At 37.8% G+C, this 14,434-nt stretch overlaps 1 protein-coding gene across 1 annotated transcript in view; it reads right to left on the bottom strand.

Annotated features, from left to right (window-relative positions):
• LOC145391245 (lachesin-like) overlaps positions 1-14,434 on the bottom strand; it is a 188,454-nt gene that overhangs the window by 37,936 nt on the left and 136,084 nt on the right. Inside the window, exons 2-4 of the mRNA XM_080265918.1 lie at positions 3,458-3,708; positions 2,500-2,600; positions 1,193-1,329 (exon numbers count right to left, since the gene is read on the bottom strand). Coding sequence (XP_080122044.1) covers positions 1,193-1,329; positions 2,500-2,600; positions 3,458-3,708 — 489 coding nt within the window. The remainder of the gene's footprint in view (positions 1-1,192; positions 1,330-2,499; positions 2,601-3,457; positions 3,709-14,434) is intronic.

Genomic DNA, 14,434 nt, shown 5'->3' with positions numbered 1-14,434 from the left:
AAACATATTAAAGACCATATTACTCAACAACTCTTTCTCGTGCGAATGAAAGTATCCCTAGGTTTGTCGGTCGTTGCATTGATATGTAATGCTGTGAGGACAAGAACTAATTTGTGGCATTAGAGCAGGACATGTTCGTGCATCTGCCTGCGGCCCCAACTATGCCTTTGCTCTCAACGTGATAATATCTCCTATCCTAGATAAACTAGACACTGTTGCATCCAAGGCATGCCTTATGGCACTATCACTAAGACCTTTTCTAATATCCTTGGAAAGAGACTTGGCAGGGGTGGATGATGCAATTGGCTACAGGCAGCGTGGATGGAAACAGACAAATAGGAACCCAAAGACATCTTTGTACACCTGGCAAAAGCACAGGACAGACTGACTCTCACCTGTGTGCTATGGAGGGACTCCCTTCCTACCCTTTGGTGCTGAGATGAAATGGCGACCGACTCAAATGGTGGCGGAAAAACTCTTGCGTGTATAGCCACTACATGACGGCCATGCATCTACTTACAAATCTCATTTACTAGCGGATCTAGTATTCTACCTTCGAATAATACAGGCTTATGTATTTACTTATAGATTACTCAACACTATTCATACCATTATACACGACAATCTTCTTACTTATCTACTTACAAATTTGTTTACACATTTACTTATGGATCTACTTATGGAACTACCAATCTACTTACATATCTACTTATGGAATGTACTCACACATTTACTTAAGGATTTACTTACAGATATACTGATGAATATACATGCCACTATATTGACACATCCGCTTTTGAATCTACTTACAGATGTACTCACGAGCATACTAATACACAAACCAGTCTACTGACGTATCTACTTACGACTTACGGATATACTCACGAATATACTAATACAAAACCAGACTGTTAATGCATCTACTGACACATCTACGTGCGGATCACGAATATATTAATTACACAAACCAGTCTACTAACGCATCTACTGACGCATATACTTACGGATCACTAATATACCCAATAACGCACAAGCCAGACAACTAACGCATCTACTGACGCATCTACTTACGGATTATGATACTAATTACACAAACCAGACTGCTAATGCATCTACTTACGCATTTACTTGCTGATATACTTACACATCTGGTTACACACCTACTTATGCATGTACTATCGGATCTACTTACGGCTGTATTTACTGCTGTACTTAAGTGTGACTGTGAATGTGAAGAAATATGATACAGGCGGATTGGTAGTAAGTTGACACTCATATTGACCGGCGTCCACCTCCTGCACGTTCTTCACCCACAGCTCCCACGCCTGCAGAGAGAATGAGAGAGAGAGAGAGAGAGAGAGAGAGAGAGAGAGAGAGAGAGTTATAACCAAATACTAATCTCGTTATTCACACATTTTCACATACATCTGCATATATTGCCATGAGTGATAATGGCCAAACCAGTAGCATTCCATGGCTTCCTTGTACCAGCCTAAAAATAACTGATCTCTGTCATAAGATATACCGCACAGTCGCTTACTATTTCACTGACTGCTTCACAACTGGGGCAGGTCCATCACTTTCCTCCCTGATGCAGTGAAAATCATTTATATACAGAAAACATACTGTGATTCTCTCAGTTTAGGAATATTAGCCAGCAGAGGAGAGTCACAAGCAGGAGAGGTGAAATATTAGGCCAAATCTTGTCTCCTACTGTACATTAACCCTTTGGAGGCCACAGGTGGAGAGGGTTCCCTTGGCTGAATAAAATCTTCTGGTGGTTGTTAGAATAAAGGGTCTATGTAATGCCTTTCAACAGTACAGTTAAAATAGATCAAGTAAAAAGAAGATTTTTGTTTTGGCTGCCATTAGACTTAGTCGTATACCTGGGAGAGAGAGAGAGAGAGAGAGAGAGAGAGAGAGAGAGAGAGAGAGAGAGAGAGAGAGAGCTGCTCCTAACATGAATTAAAATAAACAAGAAGTAGCAGTCTGACTGTCATAGGGAAAAACATCATGCATCCGAATCGGTATTAGTAAAAGCAGAACTCGAAAAAATGTGGCAAAAATTTTTGAATATATGAACATACAAAAAAAAAAAAAAAAACATGAAAATATTGGAACATGGATCATCAAACTCTGAGAAGAACAACAAAGAAATAAACTGAAAATAAAGTTTTAAAATGTAGTCCTCAAAACTAACTTAAAATTATCATAACTGTCCCGCGTAATTAAGAAAAAAGAATAGCTCCAAATATTTCTTATAACCATAATGTACTGAACAAATGTAAAGGTAACCTGGTTATCATCCCAGCTTTATTTACCACTTTCGAAAATGATGTGGCGATACAAAAACAAGAAGAAGAATGAAGCAACTTGGTGAATACGAAAGAAATCCAACCAGTCTTTAAGTTGGGTGTATTCAGTAACTAACATTGATAGACTGACTGAATGAAAGATATACATATGGGTATTGTTACTGTATATAAAATGTGACGTACATCTGCATGGTCCCTGTGCACGACTGAAAACCTCTCCTCCGGCACATACACCTGCTGCCCCACCGTCAGCAACTGGTTGTTGTCCCTCTTCAACCAGGCTACCTGAAAACATAACACGTATAAAGGCTGAGAGAGAGAAAGAGACGCAGGTTAGAGCTTGAATTTTATATTTACTCTAATATTAGAAAAAAATATAGAATACAAGCTCAAATCTGTGTGTATCTCACCCAACCTTTCCACTTGTCACAATGGATCATAACCCGTATACACAATACTTAACACAGTCTGAACAATGTTGGTACGAATATGTTCCCATTACTATATACCTGATATGCAGCAAAACCTTTGAAAATTTTCTTTGCTATATAATGTATCACCTGCCAAAGATAACTCTTGTCCTCAATATTGATTTTTGTTACGTGTGTGTATTTTCATTTTTCGTTTTTCGTGGTTAGTGGTTCTCACATGTCTGTGTCTTCCTGTTCCTTTATTTTTTTCTAAAGTCCTTTCACCATATCCTTTAAAGTTTTGTAAAACCACAAATCCACCTCCTCTCTCTCTCTCTCTCTCTCTCTCTCTCTCTCTCTCTCTCTCTCTCTCTCACTGCATCACGGTTTCTCCGCCAAATATAAAAGCCTCAGTAATACCTTCTAAGCCCACGCTCCCTCGGTGAAAACAAACATCGTCCATTTTGATAAAGGTTCCGAAAGTGACCACCATCAACTCCACAGGGGCTTATGTTGAGACAGACAGACAGACAGACAGACAGAGACAGAGTCTATTACAGGAAATGACAGCGAGAAAGACGGGAGGGATACTGAGTGATTGACATTAGTGATCTAACGGAGTTCAAAGCTTATCTCTCTCTCTCTCTCTCTCTCTCTCTCTCTCTCTCTCTCTCTCTCTCTCTCTCTCTCTCTCTCCATTATATCACCTATCCATGTTTCAGCCTCTCTCACCATTTCGTCAGATAGGTGATAGGTATAGCAGCTGAAGGTCGCCTCTCCGCCAACCTGCCCCGCCACCTCCGTGTTATTCTGATACTGGAACTCCGGAGCCAGTGTGTTGAGGGCAAGTGCTTTCGCCCACAGGTCCTCGGCCACCTCGTACAGATCCTGCCGGGAGGGGGCGGTGCTGGAAGGCCTTGGAGGGGGTACTTTGCGCTCTATGGTGCCTGCTACCGCGCCTTCGCTGCTACAGATGCCAACAGCTGGAAGGAAAAGAAGGAAGACTGGGTGAGTGATGTGAAGATATATTGATATTTTACTTAATGACTTCCTGGAACCAGAGAGAGAGAGGGGGGGGGGTGAGGAGTCCATTAAAAAAAATAAGAAGATTGACCCTGGCGTCGTTTGAAAACTCAGGTACAATACCAAGCCTCCCATACCCATGAGTGAGGCGTATGCATAAACGAACTTCTGTCTATCTATCTATTGCCAGACGCCTCAATCCCGTTTGGGGTGGCCACAAACAATCGCCTCCAAGTCGCCCTGTCCCCCGCCATCTCACTGCCCTGCTCCCAACTCACACCCTCCTCTCTCATATACCTCTCCACCCCATCCCTCCATCTCATCCTCGGCCTCCCCCTCCCTCTTCCCCCCTCCACCTCACTCACATACACTCTCTTCGTCAGTCTTTCACCCTCCATCCTCTCCACATGGCCAAACCACCTCAGTGTGTTCCTCATAACGCTTCCTATCACATCCACATCCACACCACAACGCTCCTTTATATCCTCATTCGTCAGCCTGTCTCTCCATGTGACTCCACAGGCTCCTCTTAAATAACTCATTTCCGCTGCTCTCATTCTTGATTTGTGTCCTTCCAACAACGTCCAAGCTTCACTTCCGTACGTTAGAGTTGGTATCACAATACTGTCATGTAGTAACTTTTTCACTTCCAGGCTCACTTCCTTGATATTTACCCCAGCCGAAATGAACTTTTTTAGGTAGAACATTCACCATCCCCACACCAACAGTGCAGCTCTGGGCACTTCGTCAGTCACATCACCAGGGATGTTTTGTTCTAAATGGGGCTATGGTGGCGTAGTGGCAAGAGGGATGAACATAATACCTACAGAAGGCCAAGTAACGTCGAATTAAAGGTATCTATTTAGAGATTGGAACTACCTCGATTTTTCTCCGGATATCGCAGTTTTTGTTCTGTTTATTTCTGTGTTTGTGTACCAAGTGGCTCTTTTTGACATTAGAGGTGTACTGTAGCTGTTAACAAGTCAGTGGTTGGTACTCAATAAGTCAGAGGCAGTGTGTATAGATGCATATTTGAGTATCATTGTATCTCATGATTGTTAATCCCAGCTACATAACAGACATAACCTAACTGTAAAAACAATAATACTGTGGCCTAATACAATGAAACTAAGTGGTCAAAGCAGCAAGTAAAGAATTTTTTTTCGGTGTTTTGTATATATATATATATATATATATATATATATATATATATATATATATATATATATATCTACACAGATAGCGAGATAGATAGAAAGATAGATAGATAGACAGACAGGTATACAGACGGACAGGCTGATATAGATAAAAAAATGTGTGTGTGTGTGTGTGTGTGTGTGTGTGTGTGTGTGTGTGAAACCTCCCTCCACGCTATCTGTTTTCGACACGTCCTCCTTTACAATATTCTTTATTGTCTTGTGTTTGGTCTTCTTAGTCTTCTACTTCTAATAACTACACACACACACACACACACACACACACACACACACACACACACACACACACACACACACACGCATACACGTAGTCAGTCATTCCAGTCCCCCCCTCTCTCTCTCTCTCTCTATTATATATAGATAGATAGATGGATAGATAGATAGATAGACAGATAGACAGATAGTTATATCTATCTTTATCTATCTCTCTCTCTCTCTCTCTCTCTCTCTCTCTCTCTCTCTATATATATATATATATATATATATATATATATATATATATATATATATATATATATATATATATATATATATATATATATATATATATCAGTGGTAGAGTGTGCGTTTCGTACACGTGTGAGCCAGGGTTCGCGCCCCGCCAGGGTAATAAACTTTGGGAGTGTTCACTCGGCCACGTATTGCATTGGCAGACACAAGGGGTGCAGCGGTTGAACCAGTGTCGCTTACTATAAAAGTGTGCTTGCACCCAGTCGGCTTGCGCGGGCCGATTACACTTGGTTCACAGACTACACACACATCCAAAGCCACTCCATAACTACAGTTAAACTTACAAGCACTTTTCACCCTACATACAATTTGTACTAGACAGCCTAAGCCACTTGGTAGAGATACATTGGCTGTATCGTTCCGACTTCGGTCGGGATAGGCCGGTCCTGCAGTGGGTACTCAAACGGCTGATGATGATGATGATGATACACACACACACACACACACACACACACACACACACACTCCTGTGTGTGTCTCCCTCTCATATAATCTTCCTTTTTGATCTAACTCTTCTATCTTCCAACCTTCTCACTCTCAAACACTCTCTTACTTAGTCTCTCTCCCCCTTCCACCATAAAAAAAAAAAAAAAATCTCTACCACACCAATTTCTCCGCTACGCATTCCTACCACCAGCAAAAAATAAAATAAATAAATAAATAAATAAAGTGTTGGAATACTACCCTGAACGGTTTTCGTTCCTCTTCATGGGCGGACAAATAAACAAGCAAACAAACAGAGTGGCTTATACAAACAGGGAGGCGAGAGATTAAAGGAAAACTAAAAGAATACAGATTCGTTTTTTCGCCATTTATGAACGGAGAGTGTCGAGTGGTTTACACTCCCTCCCTCCTTCTCTCTCTCTCTCTCTCTCCTTATAATAACCCCCATCCTCTTTCCACTCCCCAGTCAACTTCATTTTTGTGCAATTTATTATCAAGCATTCATTCTCTATTCATTTCTCCATTCATCCCTCACACCCAGCCCACCACACATTCATCCTTTTTCACTCAAAATAAGTTGACCTATATATATATATATATATATATATATATATATATATATATATATATATATATATATATATATATATATAGTTGGACCCGTTTTATCAAGCTTGAAAACACTATTGTTTAGGGTCAGTGCACTTGTATGCATGAGTTTCACGGACGGACAAGTCAACAAATTAACAAAACGATTTTATACCCACCAGGAAACAAATAATAGTAAAGGAGTGTAAGTAATTGTGAATCTGAATGATATTATCTCATGATCTGGACAACACATCAGCCTCTTGCAGCTTAACAATTGCACTAGTGTTTGCCCGCAAAAAATTGCCATCACAAAATGTTTGCAGATACCGTTATCTTTGTTTCCATACCATTATTGAGCCCAAAATGACCAATTCTGACCAAAAAGTTGAAAAGAGAAATATTTTCGTATATTTTCACATGTCGCAATTTCCAACAGTTTCGCACCGTCCCGTCGCTTGTGATCGTCGAAACTTTTGCTTGGTATTTTCTAGACTTGCCCCGTCCTAATGCAAAATGAATTAGGTCGATATTTGTTACCGTCTCTTGAAAGAAAAGAACAAACACATATACAAATATTTTCGCTTGTCGCGATTTCTGACAAATTGGAGCCGTCTCGTCGTAGGCTATCGCCATTTTTCTTCTGTCACTCCCTGGACTAATCCAGCCTAATGCTAGAATCAGGCCAATATCTATTAAAGCTCTCGTGAATAACAAAAACAAAATAAAACAAAGACACAGACAAATAGCCATATACAAAGCTTGACATCATTATTTAGATTACATCGAGTGAGTGGATGACATGGTTGGTATCGCAGCCCAAGAACAAAAGAGAATCTATAATCCTTGCTACATCCTACCAAAGTAAGCTAAAAGGAACACTGATGGTGCGGTGTGTGGTGCACTATTGTAACAGACAGACAGACAGATAAACAGATCGACCAAGCGGATTATACCAAATACTGAATGGGAGTTGAAATATAAAAGTATTCTTACCTTACCTAATTGTATCTTTACAGGAATGAGTCAAGCTCGTACTGTCCCGTGTCTTAAACCATATTTATCGTACATATCCTTAAATTTGTGAATTGTTTTGACACACACTATTTCATTCGGTAGTGCATTCCATTGATCAATTGCTCTGTTTGGGAAACTGAATTTCTTTACGTCTTTATCACCTCTCTTCTTATGCAGTTTTTTGCAGTGTCCTCTTGCTGATGCTTCTCCATATGTTAAGTAATCATTTATATCTATTTTCTCCTTTCCTGATATGCATTTATATAGCATTATCATGTCACCTCTTTTCCATCTCTCCTGTAGTGTTGGTAGATTCAGTTTATTTAGTCTTTCTTCGTAGCTTAGGTCCCTTAAGCTTGGTATCCATCTTGTAGCGGCCCTTTGAACTTTTTCAATCTTGTCTATGTGCTGTTTGAGATGAGGACTCCAGACTACTGATGCATATTCCAGGGTTGGTCTAATGAATGATGTTATTATCCTTCTTAGCATGTCTTCATTTATGTATGTGAATGCTATTCTCATATTTGCAAGCAGTGTATACATGTTCCGTATCTTCTCGCTGATGTGGTCAGCCGGAGATAGTCTGTTGTTGACAATCACACCTAGGTCTTTCTCTCTTTCTGATGTGTATAGGGTTTTATTTCCTAACTTATAATCCCAATCAGGTCTTTTTCCACTTTTACCAAACTTGATTACATGACACTTGTCCACATTGAATTCCATTTGCCATGTACTACTCCATTCATGAAGTTTATTTAATTCTTCTTGTAGCTCTTTACAAGAGCCTGTGTTAGTATTCTCCTTTGTATATTTGCATCATCTGCAAACATATTCAGATAGCTTTCATTTCCAGTGTTACTGTTTATATCATTTATATACACTAAAAACATGATTGGTGCCAGCACTGAACCCTGTGGTACTCCACTAGTCACTTCTTTCCATGATGAGTAGTTTCCTCTTAGTACTGTCCTCATTTCTCTTTTTATGAGAAAGTCTTGCATCCAACAAAACAGTTTGCCTCGAATTCCTCCTTGATGGTACAATTTCCATAAAAGTCTTTGGTGTGGTACTGTGTCAAAAGCATTCTTGAAATCTAAATAGATATTGTCCACCCATCCTTCCCTTTCCTGTATTGTGTTTGTTACTCTGTCATAGTAGCTCAACAGATTAGTAACACATGATTTTCCTTTTCTGAAACCAAACTGTCTTTCTGTTATCATACTGTGTTCTTCTAGATGATTTACCCAAGCTTTTCTTATAAGTTTTTCTAATACCTTGCTTACAACACTGGTCAGTGATACTGGTCGGTAGTTGAGTGGATTTTGTCTATTTCCTTTCTTGAATAAGGGGACAATATTTGCTTTTTTCCAAATATCAGGTAGTTTACCTTGACTCAAGGATTTCTTGAAAATTAAAAATAATGGTTTACATAACTCCTTTGCACATTCTCGTAATACCCAACATGAAATTTCATCAGGACCACTTGCTTTTCCTCTGTCTAATCTACTTAACTCCTCCTGTATTACTTTTTCTGCTATTTGTATATCTGGTAGTATGTGTGGACATGCGTTTTCCACATAGTCCCTCTCAAAATTTTTTTCTTCTGTAAAAACTAATTGGAAATTCTTATTTAGTGCTTCACAAATATCTTTCTCTCGTGTATAAGTGATTCCATCGTCCGTAATGGATTGTATTATATCTTTTACTTTGGTTTTGCTTCTGATGTAGCTGTAAAACAGCTTTGGTTGATCACTACTTTTATTTATTATATCCTCCTCAAACTGTTTTTGGGCTTCCCTCCTTATTCTTGTATAGTCGTTTCTTGCCTGTTTGTAATTATTATACGCCCTTTCACTATTGTGTCTTCTGTATCTATTCCACAACAAATCTCTTCTTTCTTTTGATTTTTTACATTCTGTATTGAACCATTTCTGTATTTTCTTATCTGCTTCTTTGTGCTGTGGGATGTACTTCTGGACTCCTATTCCATAAAATTCACAAAATTTTTTATATACAGCATTTAAATCTTGTCCTCTAGGCTCATTTTCCCAATCAACTTCTAAGAAATACTTCTTTAGGTCTTGATAATTTCCCTTTTTATAGTTTAGGCTCTTTTTGTAACTATCATTGCTGTTTACTATGTCATATGCTATCCTGAAGTTATAATTTAGTATTGCATGATCGCTTTGGCCGAGTGGAGGGTGATATATTAAACTGTCAATATCATTTTCTTGCCTTGTAAATATTAGATCTAGTACTGAAGGTACATCAAGTCCTCTTTTTCTGGTGACTTCCCTCACATGTTGCGTTAAGGAAAACTCTTGTACGAAATCCAGGAGCTTTTGATCCCAACAGCTTTCTTGGCTATTTATATCTAGAGTATTCCAATTTATATTTGTATTGATGTCCCCAGTTAGTAAAATTCTTTCCGATTTCTCTTCCATTTTATGTAGCAATGATCTTACACTCTGAATTGTACTCTCTGCCAGGTCCTCATATTCGTCTCTTTCCCATGTGTTTGATCTGGGTGGCATGTACAAATTGGCTACAATTACTTTACCTTCAGATGTGTCGATCTCTACTGCAATCAGTTCTACTTGTGATGGTATATCTAGTTTTATTTCCTTGACTTTTAGATTTTTCTTAGTTAACATTATAATTCCTCCTCCTTTTTTAAAATATCTGTCTCTTCTCCATGTATTGTATTCCTCTAAGTTTAGTATGTCATTTGATATCGTTGGTATTAATTTTGTTTCAGTTAGGCATATTATTTGTGGTTCATTTTCTCTGACATAATCATTCATCTCTAGTAATTTAGATACCATTCCATCCACATTTGAGTACATCAACTTTATCATCTTGTTTATATACTTGTCATGACATGGTTCTACTACCTTCCTCCTTTTTCTTTCATCCTGTTTGTGTACCACTTTCGTACCTGCAATCCTATTACTTTGTAAAAAAAAATTTTCTTCTCCTCTTCTGATCTTCCCTCATTTTTTGTTTTTGCTTCCTCCCTTTTCTCTTTCAGTAATTCCAGTTCCTCTTGTGTTAGGCATCTTTTTATCCATACATTTTTGAACTCCTCTTTTTCCTTAAGATTCTTTGCATTTTTTAGTATCTCTTCCACAGTGTTTACACTCTGGAAAGTCACCTTTAGAGGTCTTGTCTTGCTTTTCTCGTATTTCCCTAACCTTTTGTGTTCCTCTATGTCTTTACTACAGATTTCCTCTGATACTTCTTTCAGTAAGCTCATTACATTTGCCATCTCCTTTTTGTCTCTTGTGATCTTGTTTTTAACTTCATCCTCTTCTATACCAGTGATTACTATTGATTTGTTTATCTCTACTGAATCTCTGACTAACTTTGGATTGTTTTGGATTATTCTTTTCACCTCCTTTTTAATGCTTTTTTCCTCCACCCTTGTTTCTAAGTCTTTCTTTACTTTCACCATTTCAGCATACGTGGTTTCTACATCATTTTTGTAGCTTTGCACAGCTTCATTTACTTGTGTTATCTTCTCCTCAATATCATTGCTCTGGTCAATAAGACTGGTAACTTGCCTAATTGTCTCTGTGTCATTTTTGAACTCTTCCATAACACTCTCGTGACTGACTACTGTACTTGCCATTTCACTCAATTTCTTCCTTAGTGTACTCAATTCCACGGTTAGTTCACTGATGGTTGTGTCTTTCTTATTGGCCTCCCTTCCTAGTTTTTCTATTTCTTCCTTTTGCAAGTGCATCTGCTTCTTTATTTCATCAATTTCATTTTTGAAAGCCATTTCTAGTTTGTTTACACGTTCAACCAGTCTATTGTGGGTCTCTACTTCAACCAGTTCTTGATAGAAATCATCATTTTGCTTTTTACCTTTATCCCTTTTCTTTTCCAAATTTGTTTTACTGAAGTATGTATCCATTTTGCAATACTTAAAGTGCAAAGCATATACTTACAATCTCCGTCTTGTTGTAGTCTAAACAAACCTCAGAGATGACTCAGCGTATTCTTTCGTCTTGTTCTATTTCCTGTTTTTACAAGTCTTGTTGAAACTTATTATTTTTTTCCTTTTTATAATGAACAATCATTTAGTCTAACCTGGTACTGAGCTTGACTCATACAAAGATACTATTTAGGTAATGCTACTGGCCGTGATGATTTGGTACGGAGCGCCGGTGTCACACGTCCGCCTAGATTGAATCCCTGTGTGTGTGTGTGTGTGTGTGTGTGTGTGTGTGTGTGTGTGTGTGTGTGTGTGTGTGTACTTTGGCATGTAGGCTATGAATTGAGTGGATGAAGTGAAAAGTTTAGAGGGCGACTTCTCTCTCTCTCTCTCTCTCTCCTTATTTCACTTTTCAACTTTCCAAATTTCTTCACTTCCTTTCACTTCATTTCACTTTCAGTTCGCCTCATTCCCTTCACTTCACATCTTTTGACTTACTTTACTCCTACATTGTTTCATTTTCACTCCCATCCATTTCAGTACCGTTTACTTTCTATCCTTTTACTTCGCTTCCTTTCCCATCATATCCTTCTTCCCTTCACCGCACATCCTTGCACTTCCCTTCAAAAGTCTCCGCTGAGCTGATGGCCACAGAAATTATATATATATATATATATATATATATATATATATATATATATATATATATATATATATATATATATATATATATATATATATATATATATATATATATATATATATATATATATATATATATATATATATATATATATATATATATATATATATATATATATATTTAGTATACCGAGATATGCGAAAGATATCCATGGTGTACATTCATAGCCATATGGTAAGGTAGGAATGTATAAAAGGCCATACAAACCGTGTATGAAGCTAAGAAGAGACGAAAACATGAAGATCTTGTTGAATCCTTTGTTTGAAAACATACTGCCGCATTTTTAAGTATTTTTTTTAAATTACGAAAATGAGGGTCGGGGGCATTTTGAAGGTCGGGCGGGGACGCTAAACAAGTAATTTTTTTATGTGGCTTAAGTGATAAACTTGTAACTGTAGTTCAGAGGCTTTTGTAGGTTGTTTATTCCGCACGACGATAACTCAAAAGCAGAAAATATTTGAAACGTATGTGGAAAGTGTGACTTGTTTACCTGAGCGCCTTTATCCTTAATCCCTCTCAGCCTAAATGATGGCTAGTCGTTATGAAATTGAAGGGTTGAATTGAGTATACTTTTACCTGAACTTGGCCTAGATTTTCGTCCTTTTTTGCAGCCTGTTTCACATAGCTCTGTGGCAGAACAAGACAGTACTCCAGCTCTGCACCCTGTAGGATGGGTCTCTGCCAAGTTATTGTAGTTGGACTTGTAGGACGATAGACACACAATAAAGACTTTAGTTTACAAAACAGCTCGAACAACGACAGGCCACTTTATCAGAAGAGGTTCGTCCTATATTCTGGGAGTCTAGTTGATTTGTCTCTTACTAACTTCATTAGGAGAGAGGTAAGGGGGAATCACGTTTACCCGGTGCCATCATGTAATGATGATTTAAATTCTCTGATCTGTACACATAAAACAATCTTCTCAGCATTCGCTTCCTTACTCTATACTTTTGCAACAGGAAGCTGTCAGTGCAAGACAGCACATTCAAGCCAGAAGCTAGATCATTATAACACACTGGCAGCAGCAATCAGAGTCAGTAAGTGTTAGTGAACGGACAGTGAATGAGTAGTAATGTGAAGGACAGAGCTGACGTGGAAAAGTCAGTGTTTTGCAGGTGTACCTTATATATATATATATATATATATATATATATATATATATATATATATATATATATATATATATATATATATATATATATAGCTAGGTAGCTAGATATAATATAAATAGATAGAGAAATAGATAAATTATAGATAGACAGATAGAGAGATACACATAAATAAATAGATTGATAGATAGATAGATAGATAGAGATATAGATGGATAGATAGATAGATAGATAGATGTGCGTGTGTGGAGAAAATGTAGGCATGTTTGTTTACATATATGCAATACAGAAAGTGAGATAATGTGTCACCCTTTTTACAGGGTGCAAAACCTTAACGCTACACTGGTAAATCTCTCTTCATTGACTGTTTGTCAAAATTAATGTACAAAAAATGTATATACCTTACAAAACAATTGTGGATGGGTCTGATAATGATCCTTTATTTTGAAGCACAATTTTTCCGTTTATTGTATTTTCTGCTAAAACTATTTGGGTCTGAAAAGTAAATTAAATATATGAAAAACCTTCGTGGCTCAGGAAATAATTAAATATTTTCCCGAACTCTGGCAAGGCAGTAACGTCAAATGTCCGCCAAATACAGACACAAAGTTTCGAAATGAAACCTTGCGTCCTGCAGAAATTTCGCAAATGTTTCAATATATATACACAAAAATAAAAGTGTTGTGACCGACATAGTTCATCCCGCTAAAAAAAAGAAAAAAATTTAATGCTATTGACTTTTAGAGAGAGGAATGTAGGAGTGATTTTTTCATTGTTTTCGTTGACCAAAATATAAGTCTGAGGCACAAGTCACGTTGCCCAGACATTTAAATTATGGCACAGATTTGAAAATATTAACTCTCTCTCTCTCTCTCTCTCTCTCTCTCTCTCTCTCTCTCTCTGAGGTTGTGTTTTATACTGTCTGTGCCTTCCGACATTTTGCAGAGGCGACGATGGCCAAATACTTTAAGACCACAGGTTTAAAGACATTATGATGATGATGGTTACTATTGTTGTTTTTCTTTGCATATAAATTTTTTCAGTTTACAAGAGTTTTCTCGAAGAATATGTGGAATAAACCTCTCCTGAACCCCTTGAACACGACAGGTATTCCCTAAGTTGAAGATATTATTATTTTAACTCAATCAGGTCCAACAC

Source organism: Coenobita brevimanus, chromosome 17, assembly GCF_032717465.1.
Source record: "Coenobita brevimanus isolate Jiangsu-jjx chromosome 17, ASM3271746v2, whole genome shotgun sequence".
Classification (NCBI taxonomy): Eukaryota; Metazoa; Arthropoda; class Malacostraca; order Decapoda; family Coenobitidae; genus Coenobita; species Coenobita brevimanus.
The sequence above is the reverse complement of the archived record's forward strand: the minus strand, read 5'-3'. Positions and strand labels throughout refer to the sequence as shown.